The sequence below is a fragment of the Rana temporaria genome, chromosome 5 (genome assembly GCF_905171775.1).
Source record: "Rana temporaria chromosome 5, aRanTem1.1, whole genome shotgun sequence".
Lineage (NCBI taxonomy): Eukaryota > Metazoa > Chordata > Amphibia > Anura > Ranidae > Rana > Rana temporaria.
The window spans coordinates 240,720,373-240,744,433 of NC_053493.1; the positions used below are offsets into that span (position 1 = coordinate 240,720,373).

The 24,061-nt window shown below is 44.8% G+C and overlaps 1 protein-coding gene across 1 annotated transcript in view; it reads left to right on the forward strand.

The window, feature by feature from the left end:
• The window catches only part of RIPK1 (receptor interacting serine/threonine kinase 1), a 54,107-nt gene that overhangs the window by 22,302 nt on the left and 7,744 nt on the right, over nucleotides 1-24,061 (forward strand). Inside the window, exons 6-10 of the mRNA XM_040353638.1 lie at nucleotides 328-477; nucleotides 6,906-6,982; nucleotides 12,955-13,045; nucleotides 16,827-17,387; nucleotides 22,574-22,651. Of these exons, the coding sequence (XP_040209572.1) occupies nucleotides 328-477; nucleotides 6,906-6,982; nucleotides 12,955-13,045; nucleotides 16,827-17,387; nucleotides 22,574-22,651 (957 nt within the window). The remainder of the gene's footprint in view (nucleotides 1-327; nucleotides 478-6,905; nucleotides 6,983-12,954; nucleotides 13,046-16,826; nucleotides 17,388-22,573; nucleotides 22,652-24,061) is intronic.

The window sequence follows — 24,061 nt, forward strand, 5'->3', positions numbered from 1 at the left end:
GTTAATAGCTCTTTAAGCAAACAGGGTGTACATGCATGTAGAACTATTTGGAATTGCACCATAGGTTAGGAACCCCAGATTTTTGATAGCTCCACACACGCCAAGATTAAGGGAAGGAAGGAGATACTGTAGCAGCTGTCCTAATAGGAAATCAAGATTTGGCTGAAGTTGGGCTTTAAATATTTCCTTACTTAAATCCATAGCGTATTTGTATAATGCAAACGTGTTGGTAAGTGTTAAGATATTGTGCAATATAAATGACAATATATGATGAATGGTATGAAGAAAATGTGCTCATAAGTGTTTTTGTTTCATGTTGTCTTTTAGATGTCATTAGTAATACACAGCTGTCATTATGTGTAAAACAAGGCCAAAGGCCAAGTATCACAGATGATAGGTACAATAGTCTACAAGAGGCAGCCATTCTCATGGAGCAATGCTGGAAGGATGATCCAGATGAAAGACCTTCTTTTCAAGGTAAAGTAAATTACTCTTTTATTGTTTAGCTTATTAAAATTGGCATAAAGGTTATAATTTATTTCATCATTACAGTTTAAGTTCAACTCTACCCAGGGGCGGACTGACCATTGAGTCACTCGGGCACTGCCCGAGGGCCCCATACCACTAGGGGGCCCCATCAGGGTAGCCAGGCTCAGTAAAACCAGGGACAGTAGGTAAAAATCTGTGTTTTTTTTAGATCTGTCCCTGATATGTCCGAAACTGACATGCTTTTAATGTGAATATCCCAAGATTTTAGCTGCCCTGCCTCTGCACTGCCTCCTGGCGTGGTGGCCATCTGTAAGCCAGAGGGGCCCCATAATCTTCTATTGCCCGGGGGCCCCATGAGTGGTCAGTCCGCCCCTGACTCTACCCAAGGCCATCTCCACTCCAGGAATGATGCTTTCATTTTGGGTGGACATTTTCCAGTTTCCAATTTTTCTTGTACAGTTACCCCAAAACCGTTTGTGTCACTGTGTCCTCTCATAAGGTCACGACAGCTGGACTTCCCAGCATTCTACATAACGACAATGTAGTGTGACCCCATTTTTAACCTTTAAGGTGACAGTGGTAGCAAATTATACTTATTGGATAAACTTGGAATTTATGGGACACTGGCCCAGATTTAAGTAGAATTGCGCGATATTTGCGGGGGAGCAGGGCAACGATTTTGCCCTGCGCCCCCGCAAATATTTTGCGCTGCCCTCGATTCACGGAGCAGTAGCTCCGTGAATTGCGAGGGTGTGCCGGCAAATTTGCCCGGCGTAAGCGCGCGCAAGTTAAATGATCCCGCCCGGGGCGGAAATCATTTAAATTAGGCGCGCTCCCGCGCCGAGCGTACAGCGCATGCTCCGTCGGGAAACTTTCCCGACGTGCATTGCAGCAAATGACGTCGCAAGGACATCATTTGCTTCTAAGTGAACGTGAATGGCGTCCAGCGCCATTCACGTTTCACTTACGCAAACACAGTGAAATTCAAATTTCACGGCGCGGGAAGGCCGGCTATACTTTAGCATTGACTGCCCCTACTATTAGAAGGGGCAGCCTTGCGCTAAAAGTAGCCGTACGGAAACTCCGTACCTGGCTTGCGCGGGGCCCGCGCAAGCTTGTGAATCAGTGGTAGTATGCAATTTGCATACTACACGCTGATACACAATGGGAGCGCCCCCTAGCGGCCCCCGCAAGAATGCAGCCTAAAATCTGCGAGGCATAAGAGCCTTATGCCGCGCAGATTTTAGCCTGCAGTCGGTGTAACGAGGTTCCTGAATCAGGAGCACTCGTTACACCGGAGCAAGTAAGCACTTGCGCTGCGTAACCTATGGTTGCGCGGGCGCAAGTGCTTCTTGAATCTGGGCCACTGTTAGCAAGATAAGAAAAAATTTAATATATGTCCAGACCAGGGGTGTCAAAACTTTTTTCAAAGAGGGCCAGATTTGATGATGTGAACATGTGTTAGGGCCGACCGTTTTGCCTGACATTCTTTGAACCATTAAAATTAAATGCAAATGAACTAATACACAGCCCAACAAGAATTATCTTGCCTTTGTGGCTGTGTGTGGTGAAGAGTGTAAAGCCTCGTACACACGATCAGTCCATCCGATGAGAACGGTCTGAAGGACCGTTGTCTTAGGTTAACCGATGAAGCTGACTGATGGTCCGTCGCGCCTACACACCATAGGTTAAATAACCGATCATGTCAGAACGCGGTGACGTAAAACACAATGACGTGCTGAAAAAAACGAAGTTCAATGCTTCCAAGCATGCGTCGACTTGATTCTGAACATGCGTGGATTTTTAACCGATGGTCGTGCCTACTAACGATCGGTTTTGACCTATCGGTTAGGAATCCATAGGTTAATTTTAAAACAAGTTGGCTTTTTTTTAACCTATGGGACCCACACGCGATCGGTTTTGACCGATGAAAACGGTCCATCAGACCGTTGTCCTCTGGTTAACCTATCATGTGTACGAGGCCTTAGGATGAGCTTGGGCGTGTTATTTGGATATACTGTATTTATCGGCGTATAACATGCACCTTCATTTTAAGAGGTACGTTTCAGGGATTTTTTTTTTTTTAATAAAGAACTGTGAAGTAAAATAGGGGTCAGTGCCCCTCAATGCAGCCTTATCAGTGCCCATTTGCAGCCTCACCATTGGCATGAATGCAGCCTCACCATTGGCATGACTGCAGCCTCACCATTGGCATGACTGCAGCCTCACCATTTGCATGAATGCAGCCTCACCATTTGCATGAATGCAGCCTCACCATTGGCATGAATGCAGCCTCACCATTTGCATGAATGCAGCCTCCCCATTGCCATGAATGCAGCCTCCCCATTGCCATGAATGCAGCCTCCTCGTTGCCATGAATGCGGCCTCCCCATTGCCATTAATGCAGCCTCCACATTGCCATTAATGCAGCCTCATCATTGCCATCAGTGCAGCCTGATCTATGCCCATCTGCAGCCTCGGAGGGGGCGGGACGAGTGCCAACAGATTACATAAAGGAGAATCTCCTGTTTACTCGGCGGCCTCTTTAATACAATGTCCCAACTCCTATGATTGACAGAACAGTCATCCAATGCCAGCCCAGTAAACGGAACTTCCTATTACAGAGACCGCTGGGTAAACAGGAGATTCTCCTGTATGTAATCTGACGGCATTTGTCCCGCCCCCTCCCTGTCCCCTCAGCGGAACGATAAATACAATATAGATCAGTATATATATTTTGTGGGCCCCAACGAATCCCCGAGTGCTGCGTGCCACTTGGGGATTCATTGGGGGCCACAAAAGATATATATATCCAAATTACCAGTGGGGCCGTATGAAACCGGACCATGGGCTGAACTTTGGACATGCCTGGTCTAGATAGTATTATAATATCTTTCTTATAGTCATATACCTGTGAAAAAATGGGTGAAGAGTTTACATTGCACAACCTAGAGTTTGATAATGGCCAGTTAGTTTTTTAATGTGGTTGTGTAAATCAGTTTGGTCTGGGAAATTCTTCATGTCTAGAATTTAATCTGAGTATTTTTAACCACTTAAGACCCGGACCAATATGTAGGTTAAGGACCTGTCCCCTTTTTGCGATTCGGCACTGCGTCACTTTAACTGACAATTGCGCGGTCGTGCGACGTGGCTCCCAATCAAAATTGGCGTCTTTTTTTCCCCACAAATAGAGCTTTCTTTTGGTGGTATTTGATCACCTCTGCGGTTTTCATTTTTTGCGCTATAAACAAAAATAGAGCGACAATTTTGAAAAAAATGCAATATTTTTAACTTTTTGCTATAATAAATATCCCCAAAAAATATGTAAAAAAAGTTTAGGCCGATACGTATTCTTCTACTTATTTTTGGTAAAATAAAATTGCAATAAGCGTTCATTGATTGGTTTGTGCAAAAGTTATAGCGTTTACAATGTAGGGGATAGTTTTATGGCATTTTTATTAACCACTTCCCGACCGCCGCATGTAGATATACGTCGGCAGAATGGCACGTACAGGCACATTGGCGTACCTGTACGTCCCTGCCTAGACGTGGGTCGGGGGTCCGATCGGGACCCCCCCCCCCTGCTACATGCGGCGGTCGGATTCCCTCGGGGAGCGATCCGGGATGACGGCGCGGCTATTCGTTTATAGCCGCTCCGTCGCGATCACTCCCCGGAGCTGAAGAACGGGGAGAGCCGTATGTAAACACGGCTTCCCCGTGCTTCACTATGGCGCTGCATCGATCGAGTGATCCCTTATATAGGGAGACTCGATCGATGACGTCATTCCTACAGCCACACCCCCCTACAGTTGTAAACACACACTAGGTGAACACTAAATCCTACAGCGCCCCCTGTGGTTAACTCCCAAACTGCAACTGTCATTTTCACAATAAACAATGCAATTTAAATGCATTTTTTGCTGTGAAAATGACAATGGTCCCAAAAATGTGTCAAAATTGTCCGAAGTGTCCGCCATAATGTCGCAGTCACGAAAAAAAAACGCTGATCGCCGCCATTAGTAGTAAAAAAAATTTAATAAAAATGCAATAAAACTATCCCCTATTTTGTAAACGCTATAAATTTTGCGCAAACCAATCGATAAACGCTTATTGCGATTTTCTTTACCAAAAATAGGTAGAAGAATACGTATCGGCCTAAACTGAGGATTTTTTTTTTTATATATATGTTTTTGGGGGATATTTATTATAGCAAAAAATATTGAATTTTTTTCAAAATTGACGCTCTATTTTTGTTTGTAGCGCAAAAAATAAAAACCGCAGAGGTGATCAAATACCACCAAAAGAAAGCTCTATTTGTGGGAAAAAAAGGACATCAATTTTGTTTGGGAGCCACGTCGCATGACCGCGCAATTGTCTGTTAAAGCGACGCAGTCCCGAACTGTAAAAACCCCTTGGGTCTTTAGGCTGCATATTGGTCCGGGGCTTAAGGCCCCATGCACACGAGACGCTGCTAAACTCGAGTTCAGAGGCATTTGGGCATTTTTTTCAACTGCCCCTGAACACATTTAATGTTATCCTATGTGTCCATGCACACGATCACGTTTTTTGGCGTTTCAAAGCAGTTGGGTTTAGGGCCGTTTTTCCAAACCCAAAATTTTGGGTTCAGAAGCTTTCAGCTTTTGCGTTTTAGACGCAAATCGCGGCAAAACGCCGCTAAACGCGGCAAAACGCCGCTAAACACGGCAAAACACGGCACAAATAGTTTGATTCTGAGCTTGGGGAGGGTCTACAGTGTTTTGGGGATAAACGCTGACAGCCGCAAATCGCGGTAAAACGCCGCAAATCGCGGCAAAACGCCGCGCAATTCGCGGCAAAAACGGGCGTTTTAAATGCCGTTTTTTGCCTTCGAAAAGCTGAGATTAGAGGCGTTTGTAATAGCGTCTCGTGTGCATGTACCCTAAGTGGTTAAGTGGTTAATCATTTTTTTTTTTTACTAGTAATGGCGGCAATCAGCGATTTTTTTTCGTGACTGCGACATTATGGCGGACACATCGGACACCTTTGACACATTTTTGGGACCATTGTCATTTTCACAGCGATAAGTGTTATAAAAATGCACTGTTTACTGTGAAAATGACAATGGCAGTGAAGGAGTTAACCACTAGGGGGCGCTAAGGGGTTAAGTGTGCTCTAAGGGAGTGAGTATTACTGTAGGGGGGTGTGGCTGGACGTGTGACGTCACTGACCGTCGTTCCCTATATAAAGGCGACGTACCTGTACGTGCCTGTGCCCAGCCGTGCCATTCTGCCGACGTATATCGGCGTTAGGCGGTCCTTAAGTGGTTAAAAAGGTTTTTCTCTGTTGTCTGTTCACACTTTGTTTCTCCACATCACATTATCCTGTCATACTTCACCCCTCTTTTTTTCCAAAAACATCCCCACACCTTTTCAACAATGTTAGTAATAAATAGTACAAACATCTGTTTATATTCATTGGTCCAGATGGCAGACCAGTGCAGTTATTTTCTTCTTTGCCAGCTGAGCACAGTACTTTCACAGGCACAACCTGGCTTTATACACTTTATTATGCTACCCGTACATCAATACATGAACAGATCTACAGTTAGTTAACTGACTCCTATGAACCCAACAAACACATGTGCAGTATTAATCCCAGTCAGCTAGAAAAACAAATAAACCTTTAAACAGAGCCCAGAGAGCTGTGAGAACCTGTCACCTGCTTAACAAAATGGAGGCAGACATTACAGTTACATTACAATATGGTACAAGAGGAATCAGAGGGTCCTGTTTATTAGAGCTTACAATCTAAAAAGGGAGGGTCAATTGATACAAAGGTAATATTATGAACATGGGAGGAGAGCAAGGTGTGGCGTTTGAGTGAACGATAATAACATTTTAGTTAAAGTGTTGCTAAACTCAGTAATATGAAAATAGTTAATCTGCCCATCCACAGTGCCCACAGCTTATAAATCTTCTTTTTACATTAAAATAGTGCCACTATATACCTTTTTGGCTGATCTGTATACCACGGTCACATGATAAACTGCAGAGTTTGTCCAGAGCTGTGTGTTCAGGTAGGAGGAGATTTCCACTACAGCCTGTAAACACACCCACATGTGTGATATCAATATCATGTGACCTGGCTAGCTCCGAGAACAAGGAAATGTTCTCTCCAGCATAAAATACACAACTGAGCATGTGCAGGTTGGCTACCCTGCGAGTGTTTTAGCTGGCCTTCCCCAGATAGACAGTGCAGGAGGGGGAGGATCTGTGAATACAGGATAAAACAACCTTTTTACACAATGCAGAGGACTAACCCCTTAAGTTCCACAGTGAGTATAATAACCATGCTATTCTGCATATACAGACTGATTTTACTGTTGTGGCTTTAGTAACACTTTAAACATGTTCCTTATGTGTTACTTTACTTTTCAGACTGTGAAAAACAATTCTGGCCTGTGTATTCTGAAAAATATGAAAAGAACGTTGAATGTGATGTGGCTAAATTGCAGGTAATGTGCAGATATGTGCAATTCGTTTAGTTCCAAATTCGTTTTTCAATTAATTTTGACAAATTAGTATTTCCGAAATTTTCGGATTTTCAGAATTTTCAAATTTGAATTTTCGAAAATTCGATATTCTACATTTTGGTAATTCGGACATTCGAAAAGAAGATTCGAAATTCCGAAATTCTAAATTGGTGTCTGTGGGAGGAATAGTGCTCCGTCATTGGTGTCACATCGTTGGTGTCAGTGGAAATAGGAGGAATTTTGTGCAACTCCTTACATCAGTGGAAGGAGTGGTGCCTCTTTGTTGGTGTCAGTAAGAGAAAGTGGGCCAGATTCACAAAAGAGATACGACGGCGTATCTCCTGATACGCCGTCGTATCTCTGTGATCTGCCCCTCCTAACTATGCGGCTGATTCATAGAATCAGTTACGCATAGCTAGCCCTAAGATCCGACAGGTGTAATTGACTTACACTGTCGGATCTTAAGGTTGCAATTCTATGCCGGCTGCTAGGTGGCGAGGCCATTGCGGTCGGCGTAGAATATGCAAATGACTAGTTACGGCGATCCGCGAACGTCCGCGTTACCCGTCGCTCTAACTTTATGTCGTTTCCGTCGAGATACGCGTCGTAAAATTAGGGCTGAGCCCTAGTTGTTCTAAGCCATGTTAAGTATGGCCGTCTTTCCCGCGACGAAATTTAAAAAATCACGTTGTTTGCGTAAGTCGTCAGTGAATGGCGCTGGACGCCATTTACGTTAACGCCTAAACAAATGACGTCCGTGCGACGTCATTTAGCACAATGCAGGTCGGGTAATTTTCCCAACGGAGCATGCGCAGTACGTTCGGCGCGGGAACGCCCCTAATTTAAATGGTGCCCACCCCATTTGAATTAGGCGGGCTTGCGCCGAGCGGATTTACGTTACACCACCACAAGTTTACAGGTAAGAGCTTTGTGAATCAGGCACTTGCGCTGTAAACCTGCGGCGGTGTAACGTAAATCAGATACGTTACGCTGCCGTGGAGCAACGTAATTCTTTCAGAATCTGGCCCAAAGTGCCTTGTATCAGTGGGAGGAATGGTGCCCCAAGGGCCGAATAAAGGCAGGCAAAGAGCCGCAGTTTAGAAACCACTGGTCTACACTTCTGACCATGTGTCCTTTTACACCCACATTTAGGGTGTAACATAATACATGTTTAGATACACCCCTAAACCTAATATATGCCCTTTTACTTGCCTAAATTACCAAATTCTTTACTCTGCATACACCAATTTTGTTTTGAATTCAGCAGATACATTTAAAGAGATTTGACAATGAAAAGACTACAGGTCTCCTCTGCCACTGGGGAAGATAGATTTATGGAACTCAATAGGGCACAAATGCGGTGTGATCACTTCCTCCAACCCCATAACCGAGGGTCCATACTGCTGTGCACTTCTGGGGCTGGTTGAATAGTCTGTATACTGCCTCCATGATACACTGATTGTGGTTGCAATCCTCTGCAGGTGCCAATGCAAAAATAAATGCAATTTTTTTATTTTATTAACCACTTGCTTACTGGGCACATATACCCCCTTCCTGACCAGAGGACTTTTTGCGATTCGGCACTGCGTCGCTTTAACTGACAATTGCGCGGTCATGCGACGTGGCTCCCCAACAAAATTGACGTCCTTTTTTTCCCACAAATAGAGCTTTCTTTTGGTGGTATTTGATCAACTCTGCGGTTTTTATTTTTTGCGCTATAAACAAAAATAGAGCGACAATTTTGAAAAAAAAACTTTTTTTTTTTCTCAGTCTAGGCCAATACGTATTCTACATATTTTTGGTAAAAAAAAAAATCGCAATAAGCGACTGGTTTGCGTAAAAGTTATAGCGCCTACAAAATAGGGGACAGAATTATTATTATTATTATTTTTTTTCACTAGTAATGACGGCAATCTGCGATTTTTATCGGTACTGCGACATTATGGCAGACACATCGGACACTTTTGACACATTTTTGGCACCATTCACATTTATACTGCGATCAGTGCTATAAATATGCACTAATTACTGTATAAATGTGAGTGGCATTGAAGGGGTTAACACTAGGGGGTGAGGAAGGGGTTAAATGTGTACCCTATATAGTGTTACTAACTGTGGGGGAAGGGGGGTGACTGGGGGAGGTGACCGATCTGTGTCCCTATGTACAAGAGACACAGATCGGTCTCCTCTCTCCCTGACAGGACATGGATCTGTGTGTTTACACACACAGATCCATGTCCTTCTCTCTGTAACCGCCGATCGCGGGAGCCTGGCGGACATCGCGGTCGCCAGGCACGCGCATCGGCATCGGTGATGCGGCGGGCGTGCGCTCGTGCGCCCCCCAGTGGCCAGGAGGAGAGGAGGCCATAAAAACACGGCCTCCCGGAGATTTAGAGCCACCCTGCGGCCGTATAAAGTCGTACGGCCGTCGGGAAGTGGTTAATGTGGGTGCATTGGTTACATTTTTGCAAGGTAAACTATGCCTTTAAGTTGTTTAATGTTCTGGGTGTGGAAGAAATGCATGAGCAGCTTCTGTTTGAGGCAGAACACAAGCCAGTCAAGATTCAACATCCTAAAAACGTAGTGATACCCACATCCTGGCTCACTGAGCAGAAAAATTTGGGTGCAGAACATTCATATAGAGGAATTTAGGCTGCATTCACACTTCAGCGTTTTGAATCGCGTAAAGCATGTCGCCCAAAAGTAGCTCCTGAATTCTTTTCTTTTTGCGATGTGGGTTGCCGCGATTGCAGCGCGATTTATCACGTGACACCGCAAATTTAGATGTCTTTCAAATGAATGGCATCTCAAATGTGAGTCATTCAATTTGTCATTCACACATCAGCACTTTCACAGATTTTCTGCGATTCAAAACTCTGAAGTGTGAATGCGGCCTTATACCTAATGTGTCTCGGGAAAAGTTGTAGATCTACGCTGTATGCCAATGTTTTCAGATGGTAAAATCCCAATGCTAAAAGCAGGAACATTACAGTTCTTATGGGATAACGCAATACATTTGTGTTAATACTTCAGTACTTCAGTAGTAGTTTATGCATGGGAAATATAGAAAACACATTATATAACCTGATGATTTAATATAAAAATTATTTAAATAAAGTACAAGCATCTGTATAGAAATGCAAATACAGCAATAACAAAAACAGAAAAGAGGGAGAAAAAAGTCCTTTGCATACAAGCAGTCTCGAAGGTAATGATTTCTGTAACCACTTCCCGTGCTTAGGGCGTTTATAAACGGACTATCATTGAAGTGGTTATACTGGGATCATAGTTGAGCCTACAACCATGATTCCAGTATAATTTTTTTCAGCGGATGATTCGCTACAATGTAAAAGTCACTATGAGCGGTTATAGAGCCACTGGATCACTTTTACAGGTGGTGGAAGGGGGTCCCTCTCCCGATCAAATGAGAAAGCCCAGTAAAATTGTGACTGAACTGAAGGCATCCATATCCTGGGACACAGTGAGAGGAAATTACGTGCAGATGCAAACGCGCACGCAAGTCCTGCACGCATATGTAAACATGTGAGATATTGCCACGAACGTCAGAGCAAGAGCAATAATTCTAGCTCCAGACCTCCTGATTTTTTTTCATTGGAGAAGGAATGTACAGTTCACTATATACCAGAGTAGTCACAAAAAAAACAACACAATTTGTAGTATTACAGTAGTGACAAGCTTACAGTATATAGCTCATGTTCACAAGGTCTCCTGAGATATCATGTTATTTAAACAGTTATACAGTGTGGAGAAAGGCATGGGAAGATTTAGAAACATTTTGCCATGTCTTTGACTCAGCAAATTAAAGGGGTGTGCCAACCGGGTTAAAAATCACCTGTGTAAGACCACAATGCTGAAATTCAATCTCAAATAAAGATAGACAAATAGAAAGTTGTAGGGGTATAGCTGTATGTGGCCAAACCCACATAGATTTGGGTTCCCAAAAGGTCAGAACTGGTATGATGGGAAAGAGCAGAAGAGGTACCTGTAAAGGCTTTTAAAGCATCGTCTATAGAGATTTTTAGGTACTGTAGTTTAGCACCATTCCACAGGCTTGCGCAATTTTACAGCGTAATATGTAAGGTATCTGTTTTTGATCTGATTTTATTATTAAAGTGATTGTCCTGGCCACTCCCTCCTCAAGTGCCCCCACAGTCATCAGCTTCCTATGGGGGCACTGAAGCCGAGTCACAGCTCCATGTGTCCATTCAAACATGGAGCCAGACTGGCCCCGCCCCCTCTCTCCCCTGATTGTCTGACTGGATGTGATTGACACCTGCGGGAGCCAATGGTGCCCCTACTGTGTCTCAGCCAATCAGGAGGAGTGTCCCGGTCGACTTAGACATTCGTGGACGTTGCTGGAAAGAGATGGGGCTCAGGTAAGTAAAGAGGGGATCCTGGGGAGGCTGCTACACACTAACGTTTTTTTTATCTTAATGCATAGAATGCATTAAGATAAAAAACCTTCTGCCTTTAGATCTCCAATAAAGTTTTCATACCAACAAATATATAATAAAAAAAACACAAAAAACAATAACAAACATAAAAAAAAGTCAGTTTGCCATCAATACATTTGATTCATTATTATCTAAGTTTTCAAAGATATTAAAAAAATATTCAGAAATATTCAGTCCCCAAGGGTAGGAGGATTGGGTGAGACCCAGCGAGTGGGTCTATACGAGTGGGGATACAATACAATAGTTTGGAGATCACTGGTTCTAGCGGATCGCATGGCAGTTGGATGTAAACGGACAGGCGGTCCATTTACATCTGGACCACGCCAATGAGGGAAAGCAGATTGTGTCTCTGCATGAGCGGACCAGACACAGGCTTCACACGTCATCTGCCTGCTCAGCAGGGATCAGCGGAGAAATCCCCTGCTTAGGAAGCGGATCACAGCCGCAGTTCACCCTGTGTGTAAGGGGCCTTAAATTATGTAGTTCCAACATTCTTGTGAGGCTGCAAAATACAGGGGGCCAGATTCAGGTACATTGGGCGTATCTCTGCGGCAGGGGAAACGGATCCGATTTACGTTACGCCGCCGCAAGTTTTTCAGGCAAGTGCTTTATTCACAAAGCACTTGCCTGTAAAGTTGCCGCGGCGTAGCGTAAATCACCCGGCGGAATTCAAATCGGCGGGTAGGGGGCGTGTATCATTTAAATGAAGCACGTCCCCGCGCTGAACGAACTGCGCATGCGCCGTCCGTAAAATATCCCAGTGTGCATTGCTCCAAATGACGTCGCAAGGACAGCATTGGTTTCGACGTGAACGGAAATTACGTCCAGCCCCATTCACGGACGACTTACGCAAACGACGTAACTTTTTCAAATTTCGACGCGGGAACGACGGCCATACTTAACATTGGCTGCGCCTCATATAGCAGGGGAACTTTACGCCGGGAAAAGCCTAACGTAAACATGGTAACTTTACTGCGTCGGCCACGCGTACGTTCGGGAATTCGCGTATCTAGCTAATTTGCATACTCGACGCGGAAATCGTCGGAAGCGCCACCTAGCGGGCAAAAAAAAATTGCAGTTTAGATCTGACGGCGTAAGAGACTTACGCCTGTCGGATCTAATAGATATCTATGCGTAACTGATTCTAAGAATCAGTCACATAGATACGACGGGCCAGATTAGGACTTACGATGGCGTACATGGCGCTGTGCCGTCGTAAGTCCTTTGAGAATCTGGACCACGGTGTCCCAAAAATTGGATATACACAATCTGAATGACTAGTAATCAGCAATGCCTGGGCCAAAATGGTCATCAGTTTCAAAATCAAAATTTGAAAGTGAACTGTATGGTAATAAATACTGACGTTATAATCATCCAAATTTAAAATTGTTGCCTCCCAATTTTGTGTCTCCATCTAAAATTTCCTCCTGTATAGTATGCTGTAAATTATATTTCATTACACTTCTTTTGTGCATTTAGGAAAATTACCCGGAGCCAGAAGCATTTATTCAAAGGATGGCATCTTTGCAGCTAGACTGTGATGCAGAACCTCCCAGTATGCAACCAAGAGGTATGTTGCCTTCCCTATATATTACAGCCTTATAAAAAAGAACATTAGAAGCCTAATACAATAATACAATGCCATTACTGTATATATGTACTGCCGGTAAAATAAGTATTGAACACGTCACCATTTTTCTAGGTAAATATATTTCTAAAGGTGCTATTGACATGAAATTTCCACCACGTCAGTAACAACCCATGCAATCCATACATATAAATAAACATATAAATAAACCAAAACAAATTCGTTCAGAAAATAAGTTATGTGTAATAAAATGTAAGGACACAGGGAAAAAGTATTGAAAACATGAAGAAAGGGAGGTGCAAAAAGACAAGACACAAGCTAAAATCTATCAGTAATTACAAAGCAATCCTGCCCCTTGTCAGTACAAATTGATATCAGTATCAACTGTTGGCCTATAAAACAGTGTCTCATTACTAAGGTGTCACACAAGAAACCTCTCATGATGGGTAAAAGCAGAGAGCGCTCTCAGGACCTTTGCAACCTTATTGTTGCAAAACATACTGATGATATTGGTTACAAAAGGATTTCTAAACTTCTGAATGTTCCAGTGAGCATTGTTGGGACCATAACCCGGAAGTCGAAAGAACATAATTTAACCATAAACCGGCCACGACCAGGTGCTCCTTGCAAGATTTAATTTAATAATTATCAGAAGAGTTGTCCAAGAGCCAAGGACCACTTGTGGCGAGCATCAGAAAGACCTGGAATTAACAGGTACAATTATTTCAAAGAAAACAATAAGTAATGCACTGAGCCGCCATGGCCTGTATTGCACGCTCACCACGCAAGACTCCATTGCTGAAGAAAAGGCATGTTGAAGCTTGTTTAAAGTTCGCTGGACAACATTTCGACAAGCCTGTGAAAAACTAGGAGAATATAGTCTGGTGAGATGAGACCAAAATTGAACTCTTTGGATGCCATAATATACACCATGTTTGGAGGTCATATGGCACTGCACATCACCCCAAAAATACCCACCATACCAACAGTGAAGTTTGGAGTTTGGTGGTGGGAACATCATGGTGTGGGGCAGTTTTTCAGCATACGGTACTGGTAAACTTCAAGCTATTGAAGGAAGGATGGATGGAAAAATGTACCAAGACATTCTTGATAAAAATCTGCTGCCATCTACTAGAATGATGAAGATGAAACAAGGGTGGACATTTCTGTAAGACAATGATCCCAAACACAAAGTCAAGGAAACTTAATTGTTTCAAAGAAAGAAAATAAAGCTGCTAGAATGGTCCAGCCAGTCACCTGATGAATTCAATAGAAAATCTATAGAAAGAACTAAAGATCAGAGTTCATAGAAGAGGCCCATGGAACCTTCCAGATTCACACCTGAGTTAAGCCTCGTACACACGACCGAGGAACTCGACTGGCGAAACACATCGTTTTCCTCGTCGAGTTCCTTGTTAGGCTGTCGAGGAACTCAACAAGCCAATTTTCTCCATTCCCATCAAGGAAATAGAGAACATGCTCTCTTTTTGGCTCGTCGAGTTTCTCAACAGTTTTCTTTGACGGAAATGTACACACGACCGGTTTCCTCGGCAAAAAAATATCTCCCAGCAAGTTTCTTGCTGGTTTTTGCCGAGAAACTCGGTCGTGTGTACGAGGCCTAATGCGTGTGACTAGTTTCTCCATACAGGAGGCGTCTTGAAGCTGTCATTACCATCAAAGGATTTTGTACCAAGTATTCAATAATTTTCAGTTTGCGTGTTCAATACTTTTTCACTGTGTCATTCCATTTTATTACACATGACTTAATTCCTGAACGTATTTGTTTTGGTTTCTTTGTATGTATGGATTGCATGGGTTGTTGTGGACATGTGGTATGAGTTTAGTAAATTGGTACAGAGATTACACAGGACTCTCAAAGGTTCAGCCTGAGAAGCTTCAGCATGTGGATTGTGGGTGGGGAAAGCTCTATTTTAATAGATACGTTTTTTGTAAAGCATTTCACCAGGGATCAGCAGATCGCTGATGCCATGTAAGTCTCCTGGAGATCTGTCAGTGTATCTGCTTGCTCGTACCTCGTACAAGCAGGCCGATACAATTTGACAGGAAGAATCAATGAACTACCATGGTGCTCACTACCATGGTAGTTCAATGAAAACTAAATGTGTTGGGACTTGTAGTTTTCTATTTACAGAACACTGTGACTGAGTAACGTGACCAGGCATATGGCGCGTTTTTTTTTAAATTGTGAAGATCCCCTGCTAGCTGTCAAAGTGGGAGAGTGGGGGCCGGTCCTTTCATAACATGTTACATGTTACACCCTGAATATGGATGTAACATTAAACATGCTATGAAAGGTGAACTTATTCTTTAAATTGATATTAAAGGCAGACAAAAAACGTAAAAAAAAACAAAAAACTAACAAACATGTCATACTAACCTGCTTTGTGCTGTGGTTTTGCACAAAGCAGCCCCAATCCTCCTCTTCTCGCGTTCCCTTGACAGAGCTCCTGGTCCCTCCCTCCTGCCTCCTGCCCCCATAGCAAGCAGCTTCCGAGTCGCTGCACTGTGTGTCCATTCACATATGGAGTATGGTCCAGCCCCGCCCCCGCTCTCGCGTCATGGGCTCACTGGCTGTGATTGCCAATGGCTCCCGCTGCTGTCTCAGCCAAGGAGGAGAAACTGACCCAGGAGGACTGCTGATCTCTTGCATACTGCTGTATTGAGTGGGTAGGTATTGGGGGGGGGGGGGGGGCAGGGGACCTGCCGCACACTGAGGATTTTTTTACCTTCATGTATGAAGGTAAAAAACCTTGAGCCTTGAGACTTTAGAACCAAGTTTTCTCCAGGTTTGGTAATCCCGCTTCAGGGCCTGGAGTTTGAAGGTTCCAAAGTGTCTTGGGTGGAAAGGAACCTCCACCCTGAATCTGGCCTTTGCAAGACACCTGCCACCGGTGTGAATGCACAGATATGCAGAGTTGTTATAAGCCTGATCAGAGCTACAGCAGTTGAAATAGGAGTTGCAGTTGCTGCCATTTGAAGACAGAACCCTGTCAGAAGAACTGGGAGTTCCTTCTGTAGGATGCATCCCTTGTGAGGTGGATTCCTTGCCTAAAGACTGGGAAAGTCTGGGCAGCTACATGGGTCTTGGAGGCCAAGAAAGCTGACGCGGCTAGCGGGTCCAGTGAGCTGGAGGGAATCTGGAAGTCTCTAGAGAGACAAAGCTCGCGGGGCTGAAAAACCCTATCCAGAGGGCAGGAGTGGGCCAGTATAGGTGCTGTGAATAAAGGTTAAGTGAGCCTGAAGAGCCAATGGTCTGGGAGACCAGTGTAAGGAACAGTGGTCCTGCTAACAGGACAGCCAGAGGGCTCAGCGTTTTTGTTTGCTTCTTGTTCTGCTGTGTAAAGCTGGAATCCCTCTGTGAGAAACCTTGTGTTAAATATGAGCTCCAGGCTCCTGCAGAAAAAAAATTAAGTCAGCAGCTACAAATACTGTAGCTGCTGACTTTTTATATTGGGACACTTACCTGTCCAGGAATCCAGCAGTATCTTCACCCGAACCAATTTTTCAATCGGGTGCTGTCGCTGCCATCTCCACTAAGGGAAACCGCCAGTGAAGAATTGCAGCTTCACTTATGGTTCCCTAATGCGCATGCGTGAAGCACGCTGGCCTCTCTGATTGGGCCAGCTGCAGGAGAAGGAGGAGGGGGGCCGGACTCGGCCAGATGTGGGAGTAGGTACCCAAAAGGTGCCACTTTTATTTATTTACTATTATGTCAGGTCTGACATGTTTTGTCTTTTTCTAGATACACCCCGGTCTCTTCATAGCAACCTGGGCTTGGGACACGGAAACATTAATGAGCGTTTGTTCAGGGCTTCCAATGAGCCAGAAGAGAGTGAGGAAGAAAAATATGATGACTTACAGCGGAAACTGCAAGAAGAAATGAATTATCATCAGACTGGCAGTCGTATTGAGAATGTGACTAACCCTTCCAACCCAGGTGCTCCAAGTGAGCTCAGCAGTTGTAAAATGTTTAATAAACCACGTATTGTGAATCCACAAAATACGGGGAATTTTACACCTGCCAATGGACTTCACAGCCCTGAGCAACTTACTCAGGGGGACCCAAATTACATCTATGTGTCTAATGAACACCACGGAATGTTCAATCCACATATTTCAGCGATGCCACCATCTACACCTGAACCAGGGGCATATCCTCATGGGCAACTTGACGGTTGGCAAGGAATGCATGATTTTATGCCATATGATTCTACTAAAGTTCCTGTTGCAGAATCGGAGATGCCAATTCTTTACCCACAACACCCAGGCTATGCATATGCTAGTAATGTCAGTTACACAGGAGGTAAGTGTGTTTGCAGCTTCCATTTGCATTGTGGATATATGTCCCCTGAGGCCTGAACAAGAGAAATGTATTGATTCCCAATCCATGCTAAACAGTGTAGATGAATACATTTCTGGCTGCTGGCTATTTTATTCTGACAGCTGGCACCTGTAGCTGTCAAAATAACCAAAGAGTGACTGCAGCTGATGAGGCGCAGTTACGGTTTGGCTGACAATTTTCTGCCCAGCTCCTTCAATTTTCAGATTGAGTAATGCCAGTAGGTCCACCCACAATCCAAGTTGCAGGTGGATCATCAGGAACCGGCCAAACTACGCTCTGTGTATGGCATGCTTAATGTAGTATTTACCCCCACACAAAGGTTAAACAAATGGTAAGTGGGACACTTGCACTGTGTACATGAACCTTTAGGGCAGTGGTTCTCAACCTTTCTAGTGCCGTGACCCCTTGATAAAATTTTCGAAGTTGTGGGACCCCTAACAGTAAAATTATTTTCGTAGCGTGGGTTGTCAGCGCCCAAGGCAAGAAAAGGAATTTGCGCCCCCAACCCACGGACACTCTTTCTCTTTGTTCTCCTTACTTTACCTTTTATCTCGGGGTATCCTAATTTCTTGTTTTTTATCCCATCCCTCTCTCTAACCGTATTTCTTGTTCTTTCTCTTATTCTTTCTCTCCTTTTTTCTTTGTTGCTCCCCCTTACATTATTCCTTCTCTTACTCCTTGGTGGAGGGTGGGGGGGGAACGGGATGAGTGGCAGTGCTTGCGGGGAGTTGGGGTTAGTGGCAATGTTGGGGGGAGTTCTGATCAGCCAACTTAGGTGCTCTTGATCAAGGTCACCCTGCTGATCTGAGAACTGTAGTGGGGACTTTTAATGACAACTATAATCACAGGTAGTGTTACTCACTGTTTCTCCGACTTTGTGGTGTTTCGTAGCAGTGACACCTATGCCGAAATCAAGAGATATTGTCTCCTCCAGCCCCTCCCACTTCACATTCCTCACCAGTCAGCTGACCTCTAGTCTCTGCCCCCAAGCCATGCCGTAAACTGAATGAGGCTGAGTGGGTGGCTGTGGGCTCCAGGAACAGCCTAGCTGGGTGTCATCAGACTCCAGGGACAGCCCTTCTGGGTGGCTGCAAAAAGGCTGGGAGAGCAGTGTGTGCTTCAGGAACAGCCCAGGTTTTGGTGACCCCTGGAAAATCGTCATTTGACCCCCAAGGGGGTCCTGACCCCAAGTTTAGAACCAATGCTTTAGGGCCACTTTGCTCCAACTCCCCTGCCAGTTTTTCAGCAATGCAATCAAAGTGACACATGTATCAGAGGGATTTCAAGAGAACATAAGAGCGACCAGAGAGCAATGTTGTCCTTCAAATTGTACAGTAAGGGCACTTTTACGGGCTCCGCTTTGCTCAGTGGGGATCGCTCTGTCGACCGCCGCTGAGCAGGCAGATGACAGGTCTGTCTCTGCACACTGTGCAGGGACCGACCTGTCAGAGCTCCGCTCTCCTCTATGGGGGATCGGATGACGACAGACCGTAGAGTCCGTTGTCACCCGATCCGATCCACCAGAAGGAAGGAAAAGTAGGGTTTTCCTCCATCACACTTTGTTGGGTCGGATGTCAGCGGGAATGTCACCGCTGACATCCGTGGCTCCATAGAGGAGCACGGAGCGCCCGTTCAGGTCCACCTAAAAAACTGGCAGGCAACCTGAACGGTCCGCCTGTGTGAAAGGGGCCTAAGGCTGGCCATACACGGAGCAAACTTATTTCCTGCAACCATGGGAAATTTGCACGATTTCCCCATCAACACAGACAATGTTGATGTGGGAATCTCTCCTGCCGGGCCATTGTCTTTTCCTGGCAGGGGGAAGTCATCCCTACTGGGAGATGACAGTGATTATCGCTAGCGGTACCTAAATTGATAGGTCATGTTGGTACATTCAGCCTGCCCATTAACAGTTCGAATCTCGGCCGGGGTTCCTACTGAACCCACAAGATTTAAACCACGTATGGCTGGCCTAAGCCTGAAAGACTGCAAAGTTGTAGCCCTTTGTTGTACCAAGTTATCTATCAATAGGTGTAGTATAGTAGATTTAAAGTAAATACTTTTAACTGGTAATTTTAAGACTGAGATTACTGAGGCCTCTTTAAAAGACTTGATCTGTACTATGTCACGCCTGACAGAGGCCTAAATTGCCTCTAACATTTCCTCTTAAGACCAAGCCTGTACTGAGAGAAACATATAGGCTGTCATATATATACACACACTCACTCACCGGCCACTATTAGGTACACCTTGCTAATACTAGGTTGGACCCCCTTTTGCCTTCAGAACTGCCTTAATTCTTCTTGGCATAGACTCAACAAGCTGTTGGAAACATTCCTCAGAGATTTTGGTCCATATTGACATGATAGCATCACGCAGTTGCTTCAGATTTGTCGGCTGCACAGCCATGATGAAAATCTCCACCACATCCCAAAGGTGTGCTATTGGATGAGATCTGGTGACTGTGGAGGCCATTGGAGTACAGTGACCTCATTGTCATGTTCAAGAAACCAGTGGTGAGATGATTTGAGCTTTTTTGACATTATCCTGCTGTAGGTAGCCATCATAAGATGGGTACATTGTAGTCATAAAAGGATGGACATGGTCAGCAACAATACTCAGGTAGGCCGTGGCATTTAAATGATGCTCAATTGGTACTAAGGGGCCCAAAGTGTGCCAAGAAAATATCCCCCACACCATTACACCACCACCACCAGCCTGAACTGTTGATACAAGGAAGGATGGATCCATGCTTTCATGTTGTTTATGCCAAATTCTGACTCTACTATCTGAATGTTGCAGCTGAAATCGAGACTCATCAGACCAGACAACGTTTTTCCAGTCTTCTATTGTCCAATTTTGCTAAGCCTGTGTGAATTGTAGCCTCAGTTTCTTGTTAGTAGCTCACAGGAGTGGCACCCGAAGTGGTCTTCTTCTGTAGCCCATTTGCATCGAAGTTCGATGTGTTATACATTCAGAGCTGGTATTCTGCATACCGTATTTTCCGGCGTATAAGACGACTGGGCGTATAAGACGACCCCCTAATTTTCCAGGAAAAATGTTGGTTTTGGGATATACTCACTGTATAAGACTACCCCCTTCCTATTAGTCTTTCTGGAAGCTGAGGGGTAGCCAGGACCGCTGACAGAAACAGGCTTTTTCAAATCTCACTGTGCCATTACATTACATTCCTCACTGTGCCATTACATTACATGCCCCCACTGTGCCATCGCTTGCCCCTCACTGTGCCATCACTTGCCCCTCACTGTGCCATCACTTGCCCCTCACTGTACCATCACTTGCCCCTCACTGTGCCATCACTTGCCCCTCACTGTGCCATCACTTGCCCCTCACTGTGCCATCACTTGCCCCTCACTGTACCATCACTTGCCCCTCACTGTGCCATCACTTTCCCCTCACTGTGCCATCACTTGCCCCTCTCTGTGCCATCACTTGCCCCTCACTGTGCCTGAACTTGCCCCTCTCTGTGCCATCACTTGCCCCTCTCTGTGCCATCACTTGCCCCCACTGTGCCTGAACTTGCCCCCCAGTGCAATCACTGCAAACACTCACTTTTTTGCAGGCGGTGACAGTCTCCGTGCTGCGAGCGCGAGCGTCAATGATTTGAAAGCCGCGCCTTCTCCTCAGACTGTCCTGTGTTAGGCGGAACACAAATCTTCCCAGCAGCGCCTCTGTTCTGTGTTCCGCCTATCACGGACGTCTTCTCATCTCGTCCAAGGATGAGAAGGCATCTGTGATAGGAGGAACACAGAACAGAGGCGCTGCTGGGAAGATTTGTGTTCCGCCTAACACAGGACAGTCTGAGAAGAAGGCGCGGCTTTCAAATCATTGACGCTGGCAGCACGAAGACCGTCCCCGGCGTATAAGATGACCCCCGACTTTGGATGCATGTTTTTGCATCCAGAAAGTCGTCTTATACGCCGGAAAATACGGTAATTATCAGAAGAGTTGTCCAAGAGCCAAGGACCACTTGTGGCGAGCATCAGAAAGACCTGGAATTAACAGGTACAATTATTTCAAAGAAAACAATAAGTAATGCACTGAGCCGCCATGGCCTGTACACTCGCTCACCACGCAAGACTCCATTGCTGAAGAAAAAGCATGTTGAAGCTTGTTTAAAGTTCGCTGGACAACATTTCGACAAGCCTGTGAAAAACTAGGAGAATATAGTCTGGTGAGATGAGACCAAAATTGAACTCTTTGGATGCTATAATATACACCATGTTTGGAGGTCATATGGCACTGAACATGTTTTTGCATCCAGAAAGTCGTCTTATACACCGGAAAATACGGTACCTTGGTTGTAAGAAGTGGTAATTTGAGTTACTGTTGCCTTTTTATCATCTCAAACCAGTCTGCCCATTCTCCTCTGACCTGAACAAGGCATTTTCCTCCACACAACTGTCGCTCACTGAATATTTTCTCTTTTTCGAACCATTCTCTGTAAACCCTAGAGATGGTTGTGCATGAAAATCCCAGTAGATCAGCAGTTTTTTAAATACTCAGACCAGCCTGTTTGGCACCAACAACCATGCCACATTCAGTCACTTAAATCCCCTTTCTTCCCCATTCTGATGCTCAGTTTAAACTTCAGCAAGTTGTCTTTACCACTTCTAGATGCCTGAGGCTGGGTTCACACTACTACACTACTTTCATCCTACTTTGCTCTGCTACATTGGTCCTACATTGATCCTACATTGGTCCTACATCCATCCTACTTTCATGAACAGGATACTACTTTGGTCCGACTTCAATGATATTCAATGGGCCTGAAGTAGGATCAATGTAGGACCAAAAGTAGTACAGGGAGCATTTTCAAAGTCGAACCGACTTGTGTAGGATGCTACAAGACGCTCTCATAGGGAAACATTGAACACAGAGCAAAGTAGGATGAAAGTAGTGTAGTAGTGTGAACCCAGCCTAAATGCATTGAGTTGCTGCCATGTGATTGGCTGATTAGCAATTTGTGTTACCAAGCAATTGAACAGGTGTACCTAATACAGTGGCCGGTGAAGGTGTGTATGTATGTATATATATATATATATATCAAATTTTTTATTTACATGCTGCAGGACTGCTAGGACCTATTCATATTTGCCATTTATGTTTTTTTTTTTTCTGTTTAGGCTCACCTGGGAATACTCCTTTCCCTAAGGGAAACTTTGGCTATCTAGGAAATCATAGTCTGGACACGTACATTCCAGGTAAGGTCCAAGAGAAGAACATACCGTATTTGCCGGCGTATAAGGCTCGATTCACACCTATGCATGTTGCTTTTGAGCATTTTTGCAATGCTTTTTGCAGTGCTTGCTGCGTTTTTTTTTTTTACATTTCCTTTAACAACTAGCTATGAACAGGTTGGGGAAAAAAACGCAAATCGCGGCAAAATCACAGCAAAATGCATTTGGATGCAGGTCCATTGAATTCTATTGCATGCAAAACGCTGCTTTTTGCTGGAAAAAAAGTCCCTGATCCTTTTCAAAACCGCAGAGGCACAAAAAAGCATTGATGTGAACATGTTCCATAGCAAACCATGTTAAAAAATTTGCTTGCATTTCTGCAAAATGCACCAAAAAAAGCATTAGTGTGAATGGAGCCTAAGATGACCTTTTGTACTTAAAAATATCCCCCAAAAATCGTATACGCCGGTACCTGTATGCAGAGTCAGACTGCGTGCGTCCATTGTTCAAAAGCCACGCCTCCTACTCGTCCTGTTCCTTGATAGGCGGAACACTCAGTTTCCCAGCAGAGACTGTGTTCAGCGTTCCGCCTATCACGGATGTCCTCTCGTCCTCGGACGAGAGGACCTCCATGATAGGCGGAGCACAGAACACAGGCTCTGCTGGAAAACACAGTGTTTTCCGCCTATCACAGAACAGGACGAGTAGGAGTCGTGGCTTTTGAACAATGGACGCACGCAGTCTGACTCTGCATACAGGGATAAGGTATGGAGATCGGCACAGTGAGGTAGGCAATGATCACAGTGAGGTATACAATGGGCTCAGTGAGGTAGGCAATGGGCACAGTGAGGTAGGCAATGGGCTCAGTGAGGTAGGCAATGGGCTCAGTGAGGTAGGCAATGGGCTCAGTGAGGTAGGCAATGGGCTCAGTGAGGTAGGCAATGGGCACAGTGAGGTAGGCAATGGGCACAGTGAGGTGAGTCAGAAGGGGGTCATCTTATAAGGTGAGTATATCCCAAAAACAACCTTTTAGCTGAAAAAGTAGGGGGTCGTCTTATACGCCCAGTCACTTTATACGCCGGGAAATACGGTACTTAATATATTCTGATTCTAAAATGACCTAGAACTTTGAATTATATATCCTTACCTTTATCTTGCTTGTTTGGGTACATTTTTCTGATTTTTCACATGGTGTGGATGCAGCAGTTTTAACTAAGGCTGCAGGCAGTGATGCCACCCAAACTCACCCATAAAGATCAATTGGGCCGCACCGCAACTGCAACCCGAGAGTGTGTATGCTTACCTGTCGCCGTGGAAACCCGCGCATGTTTGAAATGACTTTGACGCATGCACGGTAGCTTCCTAGGCATAGGTAGGGTGCAGCAAGATGGCATGCTCGTCTTACGCAATGTCGTCACCGCGTTCTTGCCTTCC